The sequence below is a fragment of the Chelonia mydas genome, chromosome 19 (assembly GCF_015237465.2).
Source record: "Chelonia mydas isolate rCheMyd1 chromosome 19, rCheMyd1.pri.v2, whole genome shotgun sequence".
NCBI lineage: Eukaryota > Metazoa > Chordata > Testudines > Cheloniidae > Chelonia > Chelonia mydas.
The window spans coordinates 5,715,250-5,739,723 of record NC_051259.2 but is presented as its reverse complement, the minus strand read 5'-3'; the positions used below and the strand labels follow the sequence as shown (position 1 = coordinate 5,739,723).

Here is a 24,474-nt window from a genome sequence, read left to right as displayed (position 1 = left end):
TTGGGGAAGAGGAGACAGGGGGCGGGGCAGACAGGCACAGGGTCAGGGCCATGGCGCCAAAGACGGGGGGGGGGGGGGGGGGGCAGAGGGGCACCCAGAGGCAGGGCCATGGGGCCAGAGACAGGGGGTGGGGCACAGGGGCAGGGGGTGGAGCCATGGGGGCCAGAGACAGGGGACGGGTCAGAGGGGCACAGGGGCAGGACCATGGGGCCAGAGACAGGGGACGGGGCACAGGGGCGGAGCCATGGGGGCCAGAGACAGGGGACGGGTCAGAGGGGCACAGGGGCAGGACCATGGGGCCAGAGACAGGGGACGGGGCACAGGAGCACAAGGGCAGAGCCATGGGGCCAGAGACAGGGGACGGGGCAGAGGGGCACAGGGGCGGGGCCATGGGGCCAGAGACAGGGGAGGGGACACAGGGGCACAGGGTCAGGGCCATGGGGCCAGAGACAGGGGAGGGGGCACAGGGGCAGGGGGTGGAGCCAAGGGGGCCAGAGACAGGGGACGGGGCAGAGGGGCACCGGGGCAGGGCCATGGGGCCAGAGACAGGGGACGGGGCAGAGGGGCACAGGGGCGGGGCCATGGGGCCAGAGACGGGGGACGGGGCAGAGGGGCACAGGGGCAGGGGGTGGGGCAGGGGGCACAAGGGCAGGGCTATGGGGCCAGAGACAGGGGAGGGGCAGAGGGGCACAGGGGCAGGGGGTGGGGCAGGGGGCACAAGGGCAGAGCCACGGGGCAGAGGGGCACAGGGTGGGCCATGGGGCCAGAGACAGGGGACGGGGCAGAGGGGCACAGGGTCAAGGCCATGGGGCCAGAGACAGGGGACGGGGCAGAGGGGCACAGGGTCAGGGCCATGGGGCCAGAGACAGGGGGCGGGGCACAGGGGCGGGGCCATGGGGCCAGAGACGGGGGCGGAGCACAGGGGCGGGGTTAGAGGGGGCAGGCAGTTCAGGGGTGGGGAGGGGAGCCCCCCTCTCTCTCTCTAGGCCTAAGGGCGCACTCTCTGCTGGCCCTTTAAGAGCCCCTCTCACGCCCCCGTCACATGATCGCCCTCTGGGCGGAGCTACCTGACTGAAATCCAGTAGAAGCCAGTCAACGCTCGCCTAAGAGACCGGCAACCAATCAGCGAAGCCGCGGGGCGTGGCGGGAAGCTGCGCTCACAGCGCGGGCGGGGCAGAGGCGGCGAGCTCCGCCGGTCACAAAGCGCCATGGCCGGCTACCCGTACGGGCAGGTGAGCGCGCGCGGGGCGGCCTGGCCAACGCCGGGGCCTCTGCCGCTAGGCCCGGCCCTGGGGGTGGGGGAGCTTCCGGCCGCCCGGCCCCTGCGAGCCCCCCCTGCCGCGGGGGCCTCTGGGAGAGCTGGGGGTGGGGCTGGGGAGAGTGCGGGGGGCGGTGCAGGAGGAGCGGTGTGGAAGGGGGCTGGGGGCAGTGCAGGAGTGGGGCGGTGTGGAAGGGGGCTGGGGGCAGTGGGGCTGGGGGAGTTCAGGAGGGGCGGTGTGGAAGGGGGGTGGGGCAGTTCAGGAGGGGCGGTGTGGAAGGGGGGTGGGGCAGTTCAGGAGGGGCGGTGTGGAAGGGGGGTGGGGCAGTGCAGGAGTGGGGCGGTGTGGAAGGGGGGTGGGGCAGTGCAGGAGTGGGGCGGTGTGGAAGGGGGGTGGGGCAGTGGGGCTGGGGTCAGTGCAGGAGGGGTGGTGGGGCTGGGGGCAGTGCAGGGTGGGTGGTGTGGAAGGGGGCTGGGGGCAGTGCGGGTGGGTGGTGTGGAAGGGGGCTGGGGGCAGTGCGGGTGGGTGGTGTGGAAGGGGGCTGGGGGCAGTGGGGCTGGGGCAGTGCAGGAGGGGTGGTGTGGAAGGGGGCTGGGGGCAGTGCAGGAGTGGGGCGGTGTGGAAGGGGGCTGGGGGAGCTCAGGAGGGGCGGTGTGGAGTGGGGGTGGGGCAGTGGGGCTGGGGGCAGTGCAGGAGTGGCGCGGTGTGGAAGGGGGTGGGGCAGTTCAGGAGGGGCGGTGTGGAGTGGGGGTGGGGCTGGGGGCAGTGCAGGAAGGGGGTGGGGCTGGGGGCGGTGCGGGTGGGTGGTGTGGAAGGGGGCTGGGGGCAGTGCAGGAGTGGGGCTGTGTGGAAGGGGGCTGGGGGCAGTGGGGCTGGGGGCAGTGCAGGAGCGGGGTGGTGGTAGAGGTGCCATTGGTGGGGCTGTGGGGCGCTGATGGCACGTGGGGTGGTTCTGGGGGGTGGCTGTGGCATTGGGCCAGTCGTGGATGCCTAGGCAGAAGGGGGGGCTGGTGCTGGGGAGGGGGGGTGGCAGCCTGGGGTACAGTGGAGCCCCAATGGCAGGGTGTCACCCAGGTGGCCGGGTGGCTCCAGGCTGGTGTCAAGGGGGTGCCATCAGCAGAGGCAGAGTGGGGACTGATCGGGTGGCTCTGGGGTGACATCACAGGGTGTGTTGGCACCAAGGCGCTTGGGGAGGCGGGTGGAGGGGGTATGATTCAGATGTCAGCACTGTTTAACATGTCTGCTCCCCTGCCTCTCCCCCAACTGGATCTGTCCCGGACCCCAACAGGCCCCCAAGTGGCCCTGGACAGTCCCCTGTCAGAATGACACAACACAGCACTACAATGTTGTTTCACAGGCCCCCAAACTGATTGGGCTTCCCCGTTAAAGGTCCCTCTCAGTGTAAATGGTGCGACAGCTGGCAGCCCTGGTGCCTTCCACTGAAATTCTCAATTGCTGTTTGTCCCCAAAAGATCCCAAGGGCTTTACACACTCCAGCAGAGCCACTAAAATGCAACCACCTTTGGCATGGACAACAGCACCTAGTTGGTGCCTAGTGCAGTAGCAGGAGGGAACAGAGTATAAAAGGGCAAGATTTTCAAAAGCGACTAGTGATTTTCGCTGCTTCAATTTTGTGGGGCTCAGGTTGAGACACTTTAAAGGGACCCACCTTTCAGAGAGTAACTGACCACCTGCCCTCTGAAAGCAGGCTCCTTCCACGATTTTCAGAAGACATGAAACTGTGTAGCGCTAAAGTGTACAAAGTTTCCTGTCATCTCAGTTGTGAGTTGCCTTTTCTGATGTCAGCAGTTTACAGCCCTAACCAGTGAATTCACAAGGATGTGGGTGGGGTGGGGATAAAGCTTGGCTCTGTTGTGTCTTGTTCCTCTTCCCTTATTGGCTAGGGTTGCTTCTCTTGGGAATAGGCTGAACGCACCCACCTCAGGCTGCCTAGGGTTTGTATCCTTCCGTTGTCTCAGCTGCCCTTCACTGGGGAGGCAGTGCGATCTGAGGAATAATGCTCTGAACTGGGAGTCAGGCGACTGTGCTTGACTTACGGGTATGTCTTCACTGGAGACTAGCCTGGCTGTGAGCATCCACACTCGGGTCGTACCCACGTAGCTGCATTCACACTGGCAAAGCTCTAACTCAGGTGAAGAGCTCGGACTTCCAGGGGCGATAGTCTATGTTGTTTGTCAGCACAGCGATGTGGGCCTGTGGCCGGCTAATAGCGCATTGAGATGAGGCTCTCCAGGATCGCACTTCTCCAAGTGCCACGTAGAAATGTAGCAGGGTGTGGAGGATGTGGCGTTTAAATGTTGAACTGGTGTATTTAAAGACTCATAGGTGGCTTCTGATGCAGGAGGAAGTAGGTAGAAGGGCAGGAAAAGATGGCCCTGAGGGAATTCTGGGAAGGCATTGGAGAACCGTAGAGGGTGGGTTACAGCCTGAGTTAAAGCAGAACCTGGGCTCTAACCTATGCCCCCAGCCAGGCAAGCTAGTCCACATTCAAAGCACCCCCAAGCCCGGGTCAAGGGTTTTTTTGTGTGGACAAAACCGGGTAAGAGTCTGGTTTAACTCTGCAGTGAAGACTCATTGCTGAAAGGAAGGGGGTTTGCTTTTGGCTGCTTTAAAAGGATTCACCTTTCCCATGAAGGTGCAGGGTCCTTGCTGTTTACATAACTGCGAGGGCATTTGTTCTGTGACTTTCTCAGATAGGATGACAGGCACAAACCCTTCTGTTGTGGTCTCTGCCCAGTGCCTGATGGGGAGGTGGCTGCATCACAAAAACAGCCCTGATTGGCTCCACAGGTGGCAGAGAAACCAAAGACTGAATTAGACCGTGGAGACTAAATTCAGCTCTCCTCCCGAGAGGAGACTCCTGCAGGTCCCAGCTACAGCCCGCTGGTGGAAGAAAAGGGTGTGTTAGGCTTGCTGTACCAGTTCTGTGGGTTCGGTGGCCATGGCTGTCAGGCCACCAACTGTCACAAACATGAAAGCTGGGATTTGAAAAGGCTCTGAAGGGTGTTGGGAACATCAGTGGGAGCATGGCATCTTGCTGTTTTAGGAGCTTCTGAAAATCCAAAGGTAAACTCTCTCACGCTGTGCAGTACTCTTACTAACTGGCCTCCGGCAGTGTTCTAGTATAACCCACTGTGCGATGTTCTTAATGCTACTGCATCCCTGTTGGTGTCGTACGGAGTATTTGTCAGATGAGGCTCTGAGAAGGCCGATTTACAGTCCTGGTAGCTACCTGTTGCTGGGTTGTGCAGGGAACCTAGGATGGCAGGACTCATGGGTAGCTGGGTTCCCAGGAGTGCAGTGCCTTGTTCTGAGTGGGACAAGCAGCTACGGTTTGTTACAGAGAACTTCATGCCAGTGCAGAACATTAAATCTGGCATTTCTGGGTGTAAAGCCAGGGCAGGAACAGCTGCTGGGCTGGTTCAGTCTATGCTTTACGCTCCCCAAATGCCCTAAAATAATGCCCAGTGGGAGCGTAGGCTCATCATCCAATTTAACCCTAAATTACCGTACCCTGGGTCTTCAGAGTCCCTTCTGCTGGCTTAACTGATTGCTTGTTGTTTGCCAAGCGCTCTCGCTCCCTCCCTACCCTGCTGAACAGGGTTTGTTTCAAAAACTTCCCTTTGGGCTAAGCTGAAGCTGGGTCAGGGGAGTCCGTCTTGGAGGGTTTTAGTTATAAACTCTGGTCATCCAGAATGACTGGCACACTGTGTAGCCACGAGGATGGGGTACTGCGAGTAGTCTGGAGGGCTGCTGGTTGGTTGTGCAGCTGTGCTGCAGACTCCGGGGTGTTGGCCCCTGCAGCAGCTTTGTGCTTTCTAGTGTGTTTTGCTCTCTGTGGGCTGTCAACGTGTCCTTTATTTCCCCCCTTCTCCCACAGGGTTATCCCGGATCAGCAGGGCCAGCCCCAGGCGCCCCGCAGGGCGGTTACTATTCCGGAGGCCAGTATGGAGGTGGGCTGCCTCCTGGTGGTTCCTATGGCGGCCCAGCACCTGGAGGCCCCTATGGACCACCAACTGGCGGAGGGGCTTATGGGCAGCCCACCCCAGGGGGAGCACCATCTGGAGCTCCTGGGGGACCTTATTCAGGAGGCCCAGCCCCAGGAGGGCCTTATGGGCAGCCATCTACCAATCCCTATGGTGCCCCTCAGCCAGGACCCTATGGAGCCGGGGCTCCTGCTGGTGAGTAGAAAAATGTGTGATGGAATGATCCCGCCTCCCTGCACATGTTCTCCATTGCTGGTTCCTTTGCACAAACTTGCTTATGGAGCTTCTCACGACACCTGCTAATTGGCTGCCCTCAGTGCCAGAGGAAGGCCATGTGCACGTGGGAGGCACGGGGAAGAGCCCTGCCTTTGGTGCAGTCGTAACTAGCAAGCTGCCGTCCTTTGGGTTCTAGAGAGGTTTCCAAGATGGCTATTCCTTTCCCTTTGGCCAGGTGGCCGTTTGCTTGGCTGAATCTGGTGCCAGGATTCCCAAGTGCTAGCTGCAGTGCTATTGTCTTTAAGCAAACACTCGAGGCCGTTTTTAAATTAAGATATTGGCTCCTGCACTGACATGGCACTTTCCTTTAGCTGAGCGTTATGATCTGAGCACAGGACAGAGATCCAGAGACTCCTGACTCCAAATACCGGCTCAGATCCTGGCATCCACTGTGGCCAAGGGAATAGCCTTTCACCACTATGTACCTCAGTTTCCCCACCTTTAAAATGAGGGTAATGACTAAACTCCCAGGGCTTGTTCTTTATTATTTGTAAAGAACCTTTCAGACGACAAGGCCTAGACCTGTGCTAACTGTCATTCAAAGGTCTGGGGAATATGTCTGGGGCCCACTTGAACAATATGCCTTACCCAGAAGAATCGGAGCTGTGGCATTTAATTGAATCGTTCATTTCAATTAAACTGCTGTTCAGAAAAACATTCCCGTTCATTATTTAAGGCTCCAACATGGAGGAAAAATGCTGAAGAAGCTGCAACCCCAAATGGTAGAAATAAAACTTTATAGTCGCACACCTGTCTCCCCTGAACTGGTTGCGTTTAGTCTGCTGAAAGGACCCAGCTTCCACTTGTTTGCACTCCACTTACAAACCATCTGAGGAGGTCTAATTTGCTTCTCTCTACTTTTACAAGACCTTGTGTGCGCCAAGTTCCGGCCATTATGAACCTGCTTCCGCAGGCTAGATCACATAGCCATAAAAACACATTTAGACTGGAAAAGCTGACTCAGCCTCTCCTTGTGGCTGATCAGCTGTAACCAGTCCCTCGGCACTTGCTGTCTGGTGTTTTGCAGGGTTCCTGTGCTGACTCCCAGCTGTTAGTGGTGAAGAGGATCTAGCTAGGTCCTAACAAAGGCTGCTTTGCTTCGTGACTAGCAGACTCTCATTTCTCTAGTGGATTGTGTGAGCCTTTATCCTGTTCCTCCTGACAGGTAACATGCCACCCGGCGTGGACCTGGAGGCCTTTTCTTGGTTCCAGACAGTGGATGCTGATCGCAGTGGCTACATCTCCATCAAAGAACTCAAGCAGGCCCTGGTCAACTCCAACTGGTCTGCATTTAATGATGAGACCTGCCTCATGATGATAAGTGAGTCCAGATGTTTTTTCCCTTTAAACTGCTTATGAGCTGCAATCTGTATTAGAACAGACATTGCGTATTGGGCTGAACTCTGCAGGGGTTGTTTTGTAATACTGGAAAAAATCCAGCTCTTTGTGCGTTGAATTTGGATCTAATAGGGTGAATCCTAGGTCAAGTGTACAGCAGCCATGTATTTCCCCCTTGGCAAAGCATTTACTTCGCAAAAGGGATGTGAATGGCAGGCTGGCTGATTCCTTCAGATTAGGGATGGCGGCTGTGAGGGACTGGGCAAACCTTCATGCCCCACTTGGTAGTGGCTGGAAGAGCAGAGGAGGAATAAGATGCTGGAGCCGAAGCTCACAGTGCAACAACTTGTGCTGTCTTGGAAGCTGGAACTTCCCCAGCAGGTTTTTGTCGTGCCCTTGGCTAGCTGATTGTTTAGCACTTATACAAGTTCAGTGCTGCATGACAGCCGAGGATAGTCCCAGCCTACTTCCCTGTGTGTCTAGCTCATCTTTCTAAGGACGGGTTGACTGTTAAGGAGGGCAACGGATAGACAGAAAAATCCAAACCACTTGCTATGGCAAACTCCTTGAATTCCTAACAGGTTCCACGCTTGCTGCAATACCCTGAGGGTGAAGGTTTTGATGCCATTGCCTGAAGGCCCCTGTGACATAAATGCCAACGTTTTGATCAGGATAGTGCTTTCCCATTATGAATTCTGTTCCTGTGTTTAGGTTTGCTCCACAGCTCCTAAGGGGGAGAGCTTTCTGAAGTGGCAGCGTGGTCTCATGGCTAGAGCAAGGGACTAGGAGTCGGGATACCTGGGTTCTGTATCTAAGGGCATGTCTGCACTTACCGGGGATCGATTTCGTGGGTCTAGTGAAGACCTGCTAAATTGACCACAGATCACTCTCCTGTCGACTCTGGTACTGCTCCAAAATGAGAAGGTATAAGGTAAGTCGACAGGAGAGTTTCTTCTGTTGACCCAGTGTGGTGTAGACGCCGCAAAAGGTTGACCTAAACCACATTAACTCTAGCTACGTTATCCACATAGCTGGAGTTGCGTAACTTAAGTCGATTAAGCCCCGTAGTGTAGGCAAGTTGCCAAACACCATCTGAACAGTGCGGAATGACACACTTCCCTGGGATGTAGCATGTTTGCAAAGCTCTTTGAGAGATTCTGATGGGAGGCGCTGTAGACGTGCATGGCGCTGTTTTTGGATCACCCCTCATGGCCCTGCTCTTGCTGTTGGTTCCTCGGCAGACATGTTCGATAAAACGAAGTCGGGACGGATCGATATCTTTGCGTTCTCGGCCTTGTGGCGCTTCATCCAGCAGTGGAAGAACCTCTTTCAGCAGTATGACAGAGACCGGTCAGGCTCCATCAGCTTCAGCGAGCTGCAGCAAGGTGAGACGAGAGGGGATGTGGCAGATTGTAGAGAGCAAGCAGGTGGCAGCATCCTCAGGCATGACAGCACAGTACCCATTGTGGTTCCTGTCCCTACTAGTTGCTCTCTGGTCTGGGGGCTCTCCCCAAACCTGCATGACAACTGCTTCAGGGGCGTCAGTTCAAGGCAAAGGTGGACGAATCAACAGTTCGGTGCTGGCTTGGTTGCCTCCCACTTTAAATAATTACATCTGTCCCCTCCTGCAGTGTAACAGCTACATTCTAAACTCGTGGAACCGCTGTGTTATGAATGCACTGTGCTCGTTGAGCTTTAAGCGGGCTCCATGGAAGTGGTGCAGTTAAACCTTCTGTGGCTAACGCTTCTCCTGCTTTCCAAGCATGGGGTTGTTACAGCAGATCCCTGTGCTCCTGCCTCTGATACGTGGAGAGGCTCCCACTCTAAAGTCGTGGCTACAGAAGCTGTGTGCTGATGCTGTGCGGCCAGTCACCTTTTGCCGTGACTCTGACCTGTAGGGTGTGTGCGTTGGTCCGAAGGCTGTAGGTGTCAGAGCAAACTAGCTTCTCTTTTTCCAGGAGACACTCTGCCCCCTTCCGCCTCCCCAAAATAACTCAGCTCTGCCTGGATCGCACATAGCTAAAGGCCTACTTTATCTGATGAACTGCTAAGATTTAACTGTCTATGGGAGGCAAGGGGAGTATCGGGAACTTGCACCTCAATTTATGTTCCTACAGCTCCATCCTGGGTTGTGATCAGCTGTGCTTTTACATAGCACTCTGGCATCAGAGCGGGGAAATGCCTCTGCATATTCTGAGAGAGGAAGATGGACTGATCTCCCCAGGGGAAGGGGTCTTTCGCCCAAGGGATTTATTCGATCTTTGTTTTACTCCCAGCTCTGTCCCAGATGGGATACAACCTGAGCCCCCAGTTCACCCAGCTGCTGCTGTCCCGTTACTCTCAGAGGGCTTCCAACTCCACCATCCAGCTGGATAGCTTCATTCAGCTCTGCACCCAGCTCCAGAGCACGACCGAAGCTTTCCAAGAGAAGGATACCGGCAGGGTAGGCAGCGTGCGGCTCAGCTATGAAGACTTCCTCACTATGGCTGCAACTCGCATGTTGTGACGCCTTGGGACGTTTCTTTGCCTGAGGGTAGAGTCACCGGGCGCGATCGATCAGCCCCTCTCGCCTGGATATGTATGTCCTCTGACAGGAAGGGTAAATCCATTCCATTTCCTCTCCCACCTGTGTAACAAAAGTGAAGTGCCTGAGAACGAGGGAGCGACATGGACAGGTGGAATCAGGCTGTGAACATGTGTGGCAGAAGCCCAGCTGTCAGCCGCTTTGATTTCAGTCTCCAGTCCGCAAAACAATTTAGATGTCCCTGCCAAAAACATTGGTTACATTATATTGCCACCAGGGGGCACACACCACATAAAAGGAAGGCCAGCATTGTAAATTACACTGTTTAGTAATGACAGGTTTCAAGTGTCCTCTGCCCCCCACCTCCTGCCAAGGTCAGGGCCAGTTCTAGGGGTGGGTGACAAGAACGGTTACCTAGGCACCAACTTTTGTGGCGGGGTTGCCCTGCTGCGCTGTTCAGCTCTGATTGGCCACCTTTTTTTCCTCTGTCACTCAGGAGGCCCCAAAAATGTTTTCTGCCCTTGCCAGCAAAAGAGCTAGGGCAGCTCCTGTCTCCGGTAGGTGAAACTGTACTTCAGTCCCCAAATTCTGCTCTCCTGCCACCCTGGGAGGGTGCTGTCCTAGTTGTCAGGCATTTGAAAATGTTTATTCCCCCTCAGCCGGCCTTATGGGGCTTGCTTCCTTGTTTCCCCACAGTAATTTAGGGGAACATCGACATCTTCCCTCGTACGATCCTTAATATCCAAAGTGGCAAGTGATGCCAAGGAGGGGCGATCATGCATTGCAGCATTTGTATTGACAGCTGTTCCGATTCCTGTGCCCGAGTACTGGCGTTTCAAACCTGACTCCCTTACCAAAGATTAAGCATTTATCAAAACCATTGTTCACACTTCCTTTCTCTCGCTGTGGGGTCCTCTTCTTTTGTGACGTGTAGCTTGACATCTGAGTCATACACAGTGCACAGTTCCTGCGCAGTGTGAAATGGGGCCTCTTGACTTGAGTGACAGAGGATAATTAGCTCCCTTTTTCTTGCCAATGTGTATTTGAGGTTTTTGTTTTCATTTGTAGGGGCCAAAATCATGAAGGGCTTTAAGCTTCAGTAAACAGTTTATACTTAGAAAGATCACTGCAATAAAATACCATGTGCATTATCGTTGTTGTTTGTTGCAGTAGTGCCTAGAGGCCGGGACCTGTTGTGTCAGGCACTGTACTAACACAGAACAAAGAGCTTTTCAACGCCAATCCTGCCATTTATTGTGTGTGGCGGCTCCTGGGGCCCAGAACTACCCCCAGAGCAGAAGTGTTGAGCACCAGCTGTGAAAGTCTGAGTACCTTCACCTCCCAAAGATGTCAAGAGAACTTGCAGGACTGGGACTGCCTTTTCCAGTGGGAGAGCCTGCTCTACACAATTTGTGTACTGGTCTTACCAGGTCTCTTAGGGGTGTGATTTTATTTTTTTTAACGGATACAGTTTTACCAGGACAACCCCTAGTGTGGGTGCAGTTATACCGGTGGAAAGGTGCCTTATATCAGTGTCACTTATTCCCCTTCCCGAGTCCTATGAAGGTTCTTATACTGGTATAGCTTGCACCAGTATGACTGTCTCTTACTATAAATGCAACCACACTCGTGGGGCTGTACTCCTTTAACTATACCAGTACAATTAGTGGTCCAACTTGGATGTGTAGACTAGGCCCTAGACTAAGGGCTTATCTATGCATGGAATTGTTCCTGATTCACTGTTCTGATTAACTCCACGTCTGGATGCTCTCACATTGGTATAAAAAATGCCCACATAGGGAGCTATACACAGGGAGTTATTGCGCTTTACACCCTACCTTAATCCGGCTTAATTTTCAAGTGTAGATAGGCCTTGAGATCTATATGGTGGCAGCGTTCAAATTGATGGGGATTGGTGTGTGCCATTTATTCTCCTCTGGATGCTGTTGCTGTCTCTGGCTTTCCTGCCTCTTAGCCCTGGAACATACAAATACTTCGGAGGAGCAATTATTTTTCCTTAGGAATGCCCCAAATTGCACAAATTATAGCGAGGAGGGGCAAAAATGTCTGGGAGAAGAGACCATTAGATTTTGTAAAGACTTTCTATACCTCTGCTACTCCCTGCCCAAAACCTCCCTCCCTCCTCCCTGGTCTCCTTGCAGTCCAGCACAATTCTCTCATCCTGCATGTGGTTCTGCTACCAGGATGCTACTTAAAATGCTCTCCCAGCACTGATTTAAAATGAAATTGACGAGAGTTGGTAATGTACCTAGTGAGCTCACACTGGGTTGTGTGTCTGCAAAGGGAGCTTTTTTCCATGCCACTCAGATGTCTGATTGCTTTTATATGGTGCTGTAAATGTGTGCTGTAGGGTTGCTGAGCCAAACCGATAACACAGTCCCTGCCTTAATGGGCCAATGAACTGCCAATGGCTGCGTCTGCTTTATTTCCTGCGTTGGGGGAAGGACTGCAAGGCAGAGGACAAAAATACTTGCCATTTATAAAGTGCTTTTCATCTTCAACGAAGAAATGAGTCCTAACAATCATCTGAGGTGGGTATTATCCCTGTTCCACAGAGAGGTAAACTAAGGCACAGGCAGGGGACGGGACGTGCTCAAGGTGGCACAGTGAGCCAGCAGCAGTGCTGGGATCAGCACTGTGAGGGTCCTGTCTTCACGTTTATGCTGCTGCTTCTCTGAAGCACCAACACTGCGCTGTAGAGCATTGCAGGCAGGGGTACCCATTGCCTGCGTCCCCGCTCCCTTTGAGTGTCCTTCAGCTGGGGCCTTCTGCCAGCCACGCTTCCACACTGGTGGCTGCCTATGTGCGTGAAGGGTATTATGCTGGCCATATGACAGCTGCCTTGCAATGGAGTGGCAGAGGGCCCAGCCTGCTGTGTTGGATCTGGATTGAGCCACCATCATGTGTTCGACATCATGGCTACAGCAACACGTCCCAATTATAGGAGAATACTCAATGTGTGTTTGTTTTATACCACCGCCCCTCCTCAAGTGTGGGATGAGGGCACCCTCTAGTGGCTGTAGCCTGTGTATGACACCAGCTCCACTAATTTACAAGCATGACCATTTCCGAAGCAGCCATGCTGCGGTTGGTTAGCAGTTTCCTGAGGTTTAGAGATGGGGGGTGAGTCCTAGGAGCATTGCAATGGATGGAGGGAGGGGCTATCTTACTGGGCTTCCCAAGACAGCCTTAAAACAAATAGGGCCTGCGGATAAGCTGATGCTGAGAAATAGCACAGCTGAGTTCCCACCGCCAATGCCGGGGGAGGGAGGCTCTTGTTAGACTTGCTGTGAAACCTGCTTGGGTTTTACAAGATACATGTGGTGTGTGAAGGAGCTGCCAAAGTACCCTAAGGAGAGTGGATGGGAAAAGCATCTCTCACTTCCTGGGGATAGCTAGTCTGCTGTGGGGCGGAGAGGAACGTTAACGCTTGAAGAGGTGGGGAAGAGGGAAATTGCACTTGGATCTTTGAGCTCTCCTTAGCATCCCCTGTTAGTCGAAAGACCAGATCATCTATCTGAAAGAGAGAGTTTCATTGCGCAGGTCGCTTCCTGCGGCCCTGGCTTAGGCACACCTGTGAGATGGCATCAAGCAGATCAATGTGCCTGCAGGAGCAGACAGCATCTGGGATCCAAAGGTCCCAGGCAGGCTTAGTCCCGGTTTTAAGCTGCAATTTGATTCAAGCCAACAAGGCTTGGGCATGGATATGACTTCCCTCCAGTCTGTTCAAAGGAAAGCTAGTTTGCAAGTGGCTGATAGCTTGCATCTAACACAGAGACTGTGGGGGGCTGTAAGCCAGCTCCGTTTATCCTGCTTTTGGCCTCGGAACTCTGTGGTGTCCGCACAAGCCCTGTCCGTGTTCAGCAGTGGGTGAGGAGTTGGTGGAAGTCTCTCCCACTTACCGTTGTCTGAGATGTCCCCTCTGCCTTGACGTCTAACTGAGGTAAAGAGCTTCTGAGGGTTTAGCCAGTATCAGAGGATGATGGAGACTAGCATATGGTCTGAATTTAGATTCTCCACCCTTCCCCCATCTGCCCTTAACACAAATGTTGCTCTTTTTTTTTTTAATGGCCACCAGCAGGAAACTTAGAATCTTAATGAAACTCTTTAGTGCCAGCTGGTGGGTCTGATGCAGGCCATGAAGTGCTTGCTCAGCACAGCAGCTGAAGGATGCCAAGCGGAGTGCCCCCAGCTCTCTTTCAGCTGCAGGAGTGAGTGTGGGTCAGGGCTTCTTAGCCTTGGAAACCTGAACACTGGTCCACTTCCATTGTACGTGTGGAGTCCTCTAGCACAACAGCCCAGCCACATCCTGAAAACTCTGCTGTCTCCAACCTCAGAGGAGAGAGGTTCAAGGGTTTGCAGCAGAGAGGTGTTTGACCACTGCAGTCTGAGGGCAGTGGCCATCCCTTTTAAAAAGGGAGTCTTCTCCTCCCCTCTGGTATTCACAGCAAGGCCGTGGTGACCCTAGGTAGCACCACGTGCTATGAGATCTTCGGATGTGATGCCTTTGCTCTGCAGGGTTGCATACTTTTGACTGGGGTCTCCTTGCTGTGCCTGAAGGAGGCTCTGAACCCGTGGAAGCATCAGGCGAAAGCGGCCTTTGACTGTCCCTGGCATTTACCTTCCAAAAGCGGGGGCTGTGGGGGAAGCCACACAAATTATGAGATGAACTTTTAGCTTTGGAGGAAAATGGGCTGTTAATTACCCTCATTGCTCCTGGCGAAATGCTGCTCCAGATGAGCTGCTTCCCCATTAGACATGGAGCATGACTCCAGCAACAAAAGTCGGGCTCGTGAGGCTGCTGGCTTTTGATTTGCCTCTCGTTCCAGAGAGCGCTTTTAGCATAAAATCTCAGCCTACGCGGAGGAGTAAATCACTCCTGCCAGCCTCTCTCGGCGAACTTGTGGGTATTTACATTTTGTTTGGCCAGCTGTGGCTTGTTTATCTCCACTTTCCCTCTCAGCATATTGGAGATACTCTTGTCATCTGTGCCACTGCCTCGTTCCCTCTCCGCCTTTTCCTTGGCAAACCGCCGGTAGCAGGAAGAGCAGCAGCAGGAGCCAGATAACGAACAGCTCCTCTCCCGTAGCACTCGAGTTGCACGTTTTACAGATGGGGAAACTGACGCATGGGGAGGTGAAGTGCCTCTCGCTGTGGGAATTTGGTAGCAGAGATGGGAATAGAACGCAGGAGTCCTGATTCCCAGTCTCTGGGATTCTGTCCTCCTGAAATCTCAAGCTGCTCAGTCCCCAGAACCCTTGGCGATATCCCAGTTCCTGTAAAGGTTAAAAACAGGAGTAAAATCTGGTGCAATGTAGTTTGTCCCGTGCTCATGGGAAGCTGCTGGAAGCTCATGGGAAGTCTTTAATGGTGGCCGCTCAGCTTAGTAGCCTCTGCTTGAGAGAGAGGTGACCGCAGAAGAGGCTGTGGGACAGGACCCAGGTGTATTGGTGGAGCTGTGTGCCTATCCCAGCAGGACTGGCATATCCGGGCACAGGGCAGGCCTGAGGAGCTTTGGCAGAGGGCTGGAGGAGGGTGCTGCTGGTAGGAATTGAGGTGTTGTGGCAGAATCCTGTATAGGCTTGGGACTGGCAGCACCTTGGCTTCTGAAAGTTGTTGGCGGAGCTGTGTGGAAGTCCAGGACAAGAGCTCCATGGGGAGCTGTGGGTCAGGACTGAGCTGCATTGGCAAACTGCGGGGGGTTTCCTGCCCTGGAGTAGCAGGTGAAGTGGCTGCAGGTCGAGAGGAGTGCTTAGCCAGAGCCCGCCTGATGCCTGGCTCACTGCTCAGAGCGACAGCTCTAGTCAGGCTCTGCCCCCAGTTTCTTTCCCCCCTTCTAACATCTGCATTCATTTTGGAGAACTTTTTTTCCCCACAATTAGCTGTAAATTGCCGAGTCCCCGGTGGCACCTGTACAGGGTGCCCTGTCCCATCGCCCCAATGCTGGCCCTCACCTGTCTGTGCCAGGCCACGACCATCAGGCACAGTGGAGCCAGGTAGGAGATGCCAAGGAAGCAGCTCTGATATATTTTGGGGTGGGCGTCATCTGAAAGAGCGAGACTGCATGCTGCTCAGCAAGGGACGAGAGATCAACTAGGCTTCTGAAGTTATCGGAGGTAGCAGGAGCCCACTGTATCTTCAGTCTGGGGATCTGCTGAGACTCTATAAAGACTGGAAAGAAATTGGGGTTGTCGGGGGAGAGATCTGTGAACCACTCAGCACCGATGCTGACATCATGCGGGATGTAGCGGGTGGAACCAAGCGAGTGCTGCAGGAGGGGTGGGGGGCATGAACAGCACCCTCAGCAGTGTTGTTGGTTAGAGCAGGGAAACAGGAGTCAGCACTTGTAGGAGTTGAGGTCCTCTTGGGCTGAGAGCAGTGTTTTGTTTGGAGTGGTGGTCTGCGGGCCAGGACCCCTGGGTCCCATTCCCAGCTCTGCCACTCCTTTGCTGTGTGGCCTCAACCAAGACACTCAACCACTAGATGACACAGTGAGCAAAATGTTGGTGGCTGCTGACACTCGGTCTACGCTAGAGCTCCCACTGACCTGCTGGTGGAAGAGTGGGAAACTTGACCCCCAAAAAACCCCTTAGTTTTAAGAGCCATGTTTTATGTTGCTCTTGCTAGGAGAGACTGTGGGGTGGAGACACCGGTGGCTGTGGTATATTGCACTAGGAGTGGGTGTATTGCTGCAGAGAGTGGGCTGCCGCAGAGTGAATCTACGCGGCATGTTCCCAGTGAATGCTGCAATGAACACAACGGCATAGCCAGCGATCATCACTCATTGATAGAGCTTGGGGTACAAGGAGCCTGTCCAGAGGTCATGGAGGAGTGTGCCTAAGGGCGCTGGAACAATTTTTATAGTGGGGGTGCTGTGAGCCATTGAACCAAACTAAATCCTGTATATAATGGAAACCACTTCAAGCCAGGGGGTGCGACAGCATCCTCCACACCTGTGGGTGTGCCATCATAATCCATGGACGGAGCCAGCTGTCTCATCAGATCTGGGGTGCTGGCATTAGGAATAGCTCTCTGGCACTGAGCAGGTGCTGTTTGACCCAGAGAGATCCACTGAAACCTCACCTATATCCCAGATCCTCCTGTGCATCTCAGACAGCTGGACTCAGAGACCGAGGTCACTGGAAACAAAGGTAGGGTTAACCCTGTAAACAACCAGGTCCAGGTAAGTACTTTACATTTGGGCTTAGATCTAAGTGGGGCTGGTGGTGGGCTGTGGAACTGTCTGGCTCAAGTCCAGTTACTGTAACGTTAAAGAATCAGTTCATCTCTCCTTGCATGTGGAGCAGCTACAGGTTTGAATGAATTTTAATGGGGTTCAGAGCTTGGATTCAGGGATCCCAGAATCATTCTCAAGGCTTAATGGAGGCGCTGATGGAGGATGTCCTTGATATATATATTTTTTTAACCTTTAACAAGATGGCTTTAGGTGAGCAAAGGAGAGTCCTTGGTACTAGTTAACTCCCCCGCCCCCCCGCTATTCAGAGGGCATTTATATCTGGGGGGGAGACACGGTTCAGTGAAAAGGCATTAGCTACTTCTGCCAGAGGGCTTTCCGATTCCCCTCCCCCTCCCCAGCCTTGGCCTTGATGGCAAAGCAAGCCAGGAAGCCAAAGGGTCTCTAACTAATCATTCCTTTATGTCCTTCGTGCCCAGTGGATTGGCAGCAGCAACCCGGGTCATCAGTGGAGATTTATCGACATTTCTGTCACACGCACACGGCTTTTGCCTTGGGCTGTTTAATAATGGATAGAAAAGTAATTTGGATGTCTCTGCCAGGGGAAAGAGTCATTCCTGATAAAGAGTGTCGGACAGCTGTCGCCTGGAGACCGTTTTGGAAAAAAAGAGTTTTCCTCGCCGCAAAAAGGGGGGGAAAAATTAACTCCTGGTTCCAAACCTGTAAACCCACTTAAAACCACTGAGCCGCATGCTTCTCTCCCTGGCACGCGTGTGACTCCCTTGGCTTTAACGGAGGTACTCCAGATTTACACACAGCAGGAGCATGCACATCTGCAATGACTCTTTGGCTGGCTTGAATCTGTGTTGCTTCCTCATTCTTCTAGAGAGTCCTTGATGGCGAACACTGACCTCGCACCATCTGATTAAATCCCTGGGCCAGGTTTAAAGGGTAGACTGGGGAGATACGTAGCCCCACAGAGTACCCTTTAAGCTAGGGGAAGGTGCACTGTGCTGGAAGCCAGGTTATCGGGGTTCTGGTCGTATTACTTCTACTGGGTGTTGGTAATGTTTCTGGGCAGTTCATGGCCCTTAGAGGAAGAATAGTCTTGTGGGTAAGTGGCTCTGTGGCTGTCCAGAAGAGTGCATGCCAGCATGTGTGGAAGGCCTGGCTGAAGCAAAGAAGCAAGTGAATGTGGATTTGCACTAAAGAATTGTAGCTGCTGTGGAATGGGGTGGAGCAGACACCCAATGGTTACTGAATCAAAACACTTCTTAGTTAGCCTCCTCCTAGCAAAGCAATGTGCTCTGGTGCCCCAGACTGCCTGTGCTCAGATGGGCTCCATCAGCATCCGCCCGGTCTAAATTATTTCCACTCTAAATTCCCACTCTAAATTATTCCCAAGTTTTTGAGTACAACAGTGTGTGATCCTTCAGCCCAGCCTCTGCTGCAAAAGTCACTTTCTCCAGAAGCAGGGTGAGGGGTCAAGTTAAGAACCAGGCTGGAATCGTTTCTGGTAGGTCGGCCTAGTTTACCCTAGGGAAGGTTTGCTGGGAGAGCTACGCCAGCGATATTGGACTGCAGCTGGCCTAGTGGAGCAAAGAGCTGTGCAGAAAATGCTTTTCCCAGTCCATTTTTTGAGATATTGGCCCGGGGGGGGGACACACATTTTTCCCTGTCCTAAATTGGGATGAAAAGATGCAATCTCCAGAGCTGTCCACAAACCAAAAATCCTCCCCCCCCTCCAAAACTTCAGTTCGGGTCCATCAAAAAAGTGGCATTTTCATTTTGATCATTTTTATTTTAAATTTCAAAAAGCAAAGCTGTTTTTCAAAACCGAAAACCTGGCATTTTTCTGGTTTCAAAACCAGGGAAAAGTCTTGGCAATGTCCAGACTGGTTTTCAAAAGAATTTTGAGTTTTATTTTCGACGAATCGGCATTTTCCAGCGGAAAAGCAGGTGGTTGAAAAATTCCCCACTAGCTCTAATGGAGACCCAGCGTATCTGATGAATGCTTTTGCCATTCTAGCTTCTACTGCTTTCCCCGCACGCAGTCCGCTGCACTGCTTCTGGTCTAGGGCTTTTGCCAGTAGAAAAATGTCATAAAAAGAAAATCGCACCCTCTCGCAAATGACATTGCTACACTTGCAACAGTTTCTTATGCAGACCTGGCCTCGGACTATCACCCTGACTGGGAGGAGAGTCGATCCCTGTTGCTGACAACCCGCCCAGGGTGTCATGTGATATAGACGCAGCCACACAGAGCGGAATTCAGCCTCGGTCTAGTGCGGATAATCCCTAGCTCTCATCTACTGCTTTTTATCCATCGATCTTAAAGCACTTTACAAAGGGGGGGAAGGGGCTGTCAGTATCATTAACCCTCCATTGTACAGATGAGGAAACTGAGGCAGGGGGAACCCTAGGTCCCCCAGCAGGCCAGTGGCAAAGCCAGGAATGAACCCAGTTCTCCCACGTCCCAGTTCACTGCCTTGCCCGGTTGGGTCCATAGAGTTCCAGTTTAGCTGAATGAAGCAAATGATTTTCCCTGCTTACACCCTGGCTGAATTTGGCCTACCATCCCCAAGATGCCTTTCCCCTGTACAGTAAATATCTTGGTGAGGTAAATGTCTTCCCGGCTACGGACACAGCTCCATTATGACTTTAAATGAGGCTACCCTGTCTGACCCAACTGAGCAGAGTCCTTGCTGAGTCAACGGGCAACTGATTCGATCGCCATGTCAAGATGAATGCAGCACGGAAGACTCAATGCAACCCAAACGAGTATAGATTTTTGTTTCGGATTAGCGGTTGTGTCATGTTTAACCAGGCTGCGCTGAGGATCTGTACTTTCCCCAGCACGGGGCACTCTGCCAAATGCTGCATCAGAGAGAAGGGAACGGCTTTGCTTATCTCCTGTTTCAGGTAGGATGTTAGCAGCAGGTGGCTCACTTTGATGCAATCTGTTGCAATTAATTTCATGCCCATATTCCATTTACAGCGCTGGCTGAATTGCATATTTATCGAGGGGCTCGTGCTTTGCGATTGTGCAAATGTGTCATAGCAGAGTATAAAATATTCAGGTGACATCTGTAGGACATGATGCACAATGGAGATATTTAGGCTAGATATGATTTTAATTTAAACCTAGCCTAATAGTCTCTCTAATTGATTTAATCTTTCAAAAATAGCTGTTCTTGGTTATGAAAACAGCCGGTCCTGGAAATAAAATATTTAGCTCCTAAGCTGGGTAAATCACCTAGCCTGTATTTGACGCTGTGAATCTGAAGGCCTAATGTTTTGCTTAGGCTCCGATCCAGCAAAGCATGCGCTCCGCTTTAGGTGCATTGTGCATGGTCCAAAGACAGATGAAATTAATGGCAGGCTTCTCATGGACTTCACTGGGCAGAGGATCAGTCCCAAATGTGGTTCCATTGACTTCGGGGGAACTACTCCCATACTTCACTTTAAGCATGTGCTTTGCTGGATTGCGGGCTTAGATACTGGTGATGGGCACTGTAGCAAATGCTTAGACGCAAGACACTAATACTTAACAGTGGCTGGCCCCAGCTGCTTGCAGACACCTGATCTTTGTCACCTTTGCTGCATCTTGGGAGCGGATGTCTCAATCCTGCTAATCCATTTGTCACTTTCTCCAACCCAACCTCCCCACACTCTCAAACCCTCCTCCAACCCCTTAGCATGGTGGTAGAGAGCTGTGATGCTGGATGGTCCGACTGCTGACTGGGGTGCACAGAGGTCTTGACCCCTTGTGGTTAATAAGATCTTGATCCAAAGTGCTGAGCGCCCTTGATTCCAGCAGCTGAGGTTGCAGTTTGCAGAGTTCCCTGCACCTGTCAGGATTGGGCCCTCAATACCTGAGTTCCCCATCGGTGTGGGTAATGGTGCTAACCCCAATGCCCTAAGCAAATTCTATCATAGGTCATTGCACTCTGCCTACCTGTATTCTGCCATGTTCTTCAGCTCTTGCAGATTGTTCCATAGTGCTGCTGTAGCTGATGGGTTCCACCAAGAGATGGCTGCATTTTAGTGGTGGGTAAGGTGAGCATCCTGGATATGCCCTATTGCTATATCGCTTTCTACCTGACGGGGTTTAATTACTTAGGGCCTGGTGGAGCACTGCCAGGGTGGGGGTGGTGCTGAGCATCCTTAGCTCCCTTTGAAGTCAGTGTGAGTTGAGGATCCCTATCATAAGACTGGGTCCCTAAACGCCTGGAGATCCAGAGATGAAAGAGGGGTCTAGAAATACAAATTACTGATAGTTCATATGCCAGTGTTGCCAAGAGGCCCTGAATGAGATTGGAGCGTGATTGTACCAGGCACGGTACATACATAGGAAATACCAAACTGGGCCAGACCCGAGGTCCATCTAATCCAGTATCCTGTCTCGGACGCTAGCTAGCAGCAGATGCATGAGAGGCAAACGCAAGAACCCTGCAGTAGCAGATGGAGGATAATACCTGAGCCATTCTTTTTAGGTGACAAATCTCAGAACTGTCCCCTATTGAGGTGTCGGCAGATGAAGGTTTGGAACACATTGATCAATTAAACAGTAATAAGTCACCAGGACCAGATGGGATTCACCTAAGAGTTCTGAAGGAACTCAGATATGAAACTGCAGAAGTACTAACTCTGGTATGTAACCTACCACTGAAGGTCACCAAATGAAATTAATAGGCAGCAGGTTTAAAGCAAACAAAAGGAAGTATTTCTTCACACAATGCACAGTCAACCTGTGGAACTCCTTGTCAGAGTATGTTGTGAAGGCCAAGACTATGACAGGGTTCAAAGAAGAACTAGATAGGGGTGTTTGCCAGAAGCTGGGAATGGGCGACGGGATGGGTCACCTGATGATTCCCTGTTCTGTTCATTCACTCTGGGGCACCTGGCATTGGCCACTGTCAGAAGACAGGAGACGGGACTGGATGGACTTTTGGTCTGAACCCAATATGGCTGTTCATATGTTCTATTCCCCCCACCCACAGCTCTCATCCTGGCCTATAACCGTTAGCAATCCACTTAAGCTCTGAAGCACAAGGTTTAAAATCCCATCCAAAATGTTTGTTAGCATCAATTATTCCAACTCTGGATATTCTTGCTAGCTGTAGAAATGTCCACTCCTTTCCCAAATCTTTGCAAGAGCTTACGATGAAAATAGACAAGACCCCCAGTAATAATGAAGGCAAAGGGACCGGTCTACCTGCCCACTCCCTGAGCAGAGAGAGTTCGCAATGGAAGCGCCTTCTGCGCCTGTTGAAACTGTGAGAGCACGAAGTTTGGAAAGCCCCAGGACATGACTGTCTGCTCTCGGTCGGGTGCAGTGTCGTTGGTCCCCAGGTATTCGAGGGAAGGTGGATAATTCCGTAGCAGTTTCCTTCCGAGGGGCACAGATGGTTCTAGCTCTCTGTAAAATGAGGCAGCGGGATTTCTGCCATTGACTGCAAAGGGGGCCTCACGCTGTCAAACACTACACCAGAGGGTTTTTAAGTCTACCCAGAACACCATGTTTGTAACCAGCTCTCAAATGGGTCTCTTGTCCCAGCCAGCGCTGTTGCTATGGGGCTTCCCGTCCATCCCAACAGCCTGGGTTGTCTTATTATTGAGCATAATTAAAAAAAAAAAAAAAAGTCTTTGGGGAGAGTTTATTCATCTAATGTTTTGTCTCTGCCTGGAGATTGAAATCGTACCATTTTATTGTCAGCAGTGACGCTAAAGAGCTGTCCTGGTTAGTCAGGATTCCTGGGTGCTATTTGTTGCTGTGTGACCTTGGGTGCAAAGCAGTTTGAGTGCCAAACAATACCGGTCACCTTTTATAGGGAAGCTGCATTTCTAAAGGGTTAACAAATGATTGACAGCTGTCTTCATGCATAGCTAGTCAACTGCGAGAGTCCAACAGGTTGCTTATAACCATCCAGAACAACATCTGCTGACGTTCTAATAGCCATCTGTGCCGCATTTAACTCCTGAATGTCACATTCTTATGGAATCTATTAACATTTATAAGTAGCTTATAAAAAGTTCCCTTTAATATACAGTATATCCATGATGTTAACATTTTATAGTCTCCAGAGAACTAGTGGAGGTGATGCAAGGTCAAAAAAAACAAAAACCCAACACTTTATTTTCTTCAGAAACATTTTGTAAGATCAATTCAAAGCATCTAGTAATGAGGCGAGCCACAGTCAGGAAAACAGACCCCCCAACCCTGTCAGGCTCCTTGTCTTACTGGTTTAAATTAAAATCCAATTGCTTAACACCTTTTTATATTTAACAGAAGGAATAATAAACTCTCTGCTGGAATCAGGTAAACGACCTGAAAGGGTATTGGGCCTAACTCCACTTTCACACCGGTGTGACTACAGTCACGCCTGATTCACACTGTTGTGTGATCGGAGCAGAGCATGCTGATGCTCTTAATGGTCTGCATCATGCTAAGGCCAGGTCCACACAACAGACCTATGTCAGTACAACTGTGTCACTTGGGGTGTGAAAGATACACACCCCTGAGTGACATCATTATGCCAACCTAACTCCCTGTGTAGACAGAACTAAGTCGATGGGAAAGCGTCTCAGGGAGGTGGATTAACTATGCTGATGGGAGAATCTCTCCCGTCGGCGTAGTAGCGTCTTCATTGGAGCACAACAGGGGTGCAGCACTGTAGGGGAAGACAAACCCTTAGATTCAAAGGAGATTTCCCAGCTAATGCCGGGTACAAGAGGATCTCAGGTTCTGGTTCTAATCTCAGTTACATCTGTTCAAGACCCGGGAGTCCCTCTGGATTTAAATAGGTGTAACCAATCGGAATATACCGCAGGGTGCTTGTGCCTGGTGCTACCTTTGTAACTGGTGTAATCTCTCCCGACGCTGCGTTTGCCACAGTTCAAAGGTGAATTTGCATATCACTCTTTGCAAAAAGAAAAGGAGGACTTGTGGCACCTTAGAGACTAACCAATTTATTTGAGCATAAGCTTTCGTGAGCTACAGCTCGCTTCATCGGATGCATACTGTGGAAAGTGTAGAAGATCTTTTTATATACACACAAAGCATGAAAAAATGGGTGATTATCACTACAAAAGGTTTTCTCTCCCCCCACCCCACTCTCCTGCTGGTAATAGCTTATGTAAAGTGATGACTCTCCTTACAATGTGTATGATAATCAAGGTGGGCTATTTCCAGCACAAATCCAGGGTTTAACAAGAACGTCTGGGGGGTGGGGGGGGTAGGAAAAAACAAGGGGAAATAGGTTACCTTGCATAATGACTTAGCCACTCCCAGTCTCTATTCAAGCCTAAGTTAATTGTATCCAATATGCAAATGAATTCCAATTCAGCAGTCTCTTGCTGGAGTCTGGATTTGAAGTTTTTCTGTTGTAATATCGCAACTTTCATGTCTGTAATCGCCTGACCAGAGAGATTGAAGTGTTCTCCGACTGGTTTATGAATGTTATAATTCTTGACATCTGATTTGTGTCCATTTATTCTTTTACGTAGAGACTGTCCAGTTTGACAGTGTCTCTCCTCCTTTTCATCCTCCTGCATTAACACCGCCCCCAGTCCCGTGTCTGAGGCATCAGTGAACACCACAAAGGGCTTGTCAAAGTCTGGGTTTGCCAGAACTGGGCCACTGACCAGAGCCTTCTTCAGGGCCCAGAAAGCCTCCTGGCACTGCTCGGTCCAGACCACCTTGTCTGGCTTCCCCTTCTTGCATAGCTCAGTGATGGGGGTGGCTATGGCCCTAAAGTGGGGCACAAATCTTCGGTAGTATCCTGCCAGCCTAATAAAGGCTTGGACCTGCTTTTTGGTGTGGGGAGCGGGCCAATCTCTGATCACCTCCAC

The 24,474-nt window shown here is 51.9% G+C and overlaps 1 protein-coding gene across 1 annotated transcript; it reads left to right on the top strand.

Annotated features, from left to right (window-relative positions):
• Nucleotides 1–1,049: 1,049 nt before the first annotated feature.
• On the top strand, nucleotides 1,050–10,555 carry PEF1 (penta-EF-hand domain containing 1). Its single transcript, XM_037881929.2, has 5 exons — nucleotides 1,050–1,232; nucleotides 5,161–5,461; nucleotides 6,708–6,863; nucleotides 8,122–8,265; nucleotides 9,157–10,555. Exons 1-5 carry the CDS (start codon nucleotides 1,209–1,211, stop codon nucleotides 9,384–9,386), a joined length of 855 nt encoding a protein of 284 aa, XP_037737857.1. The 5' UTR covers nucleotides 1,050–1,208; the 3' UTR covers nucleotides 9,387–10,555.
• Nucleotides 10,556–24,474: the final 13,919 nt, after the last annotated feature.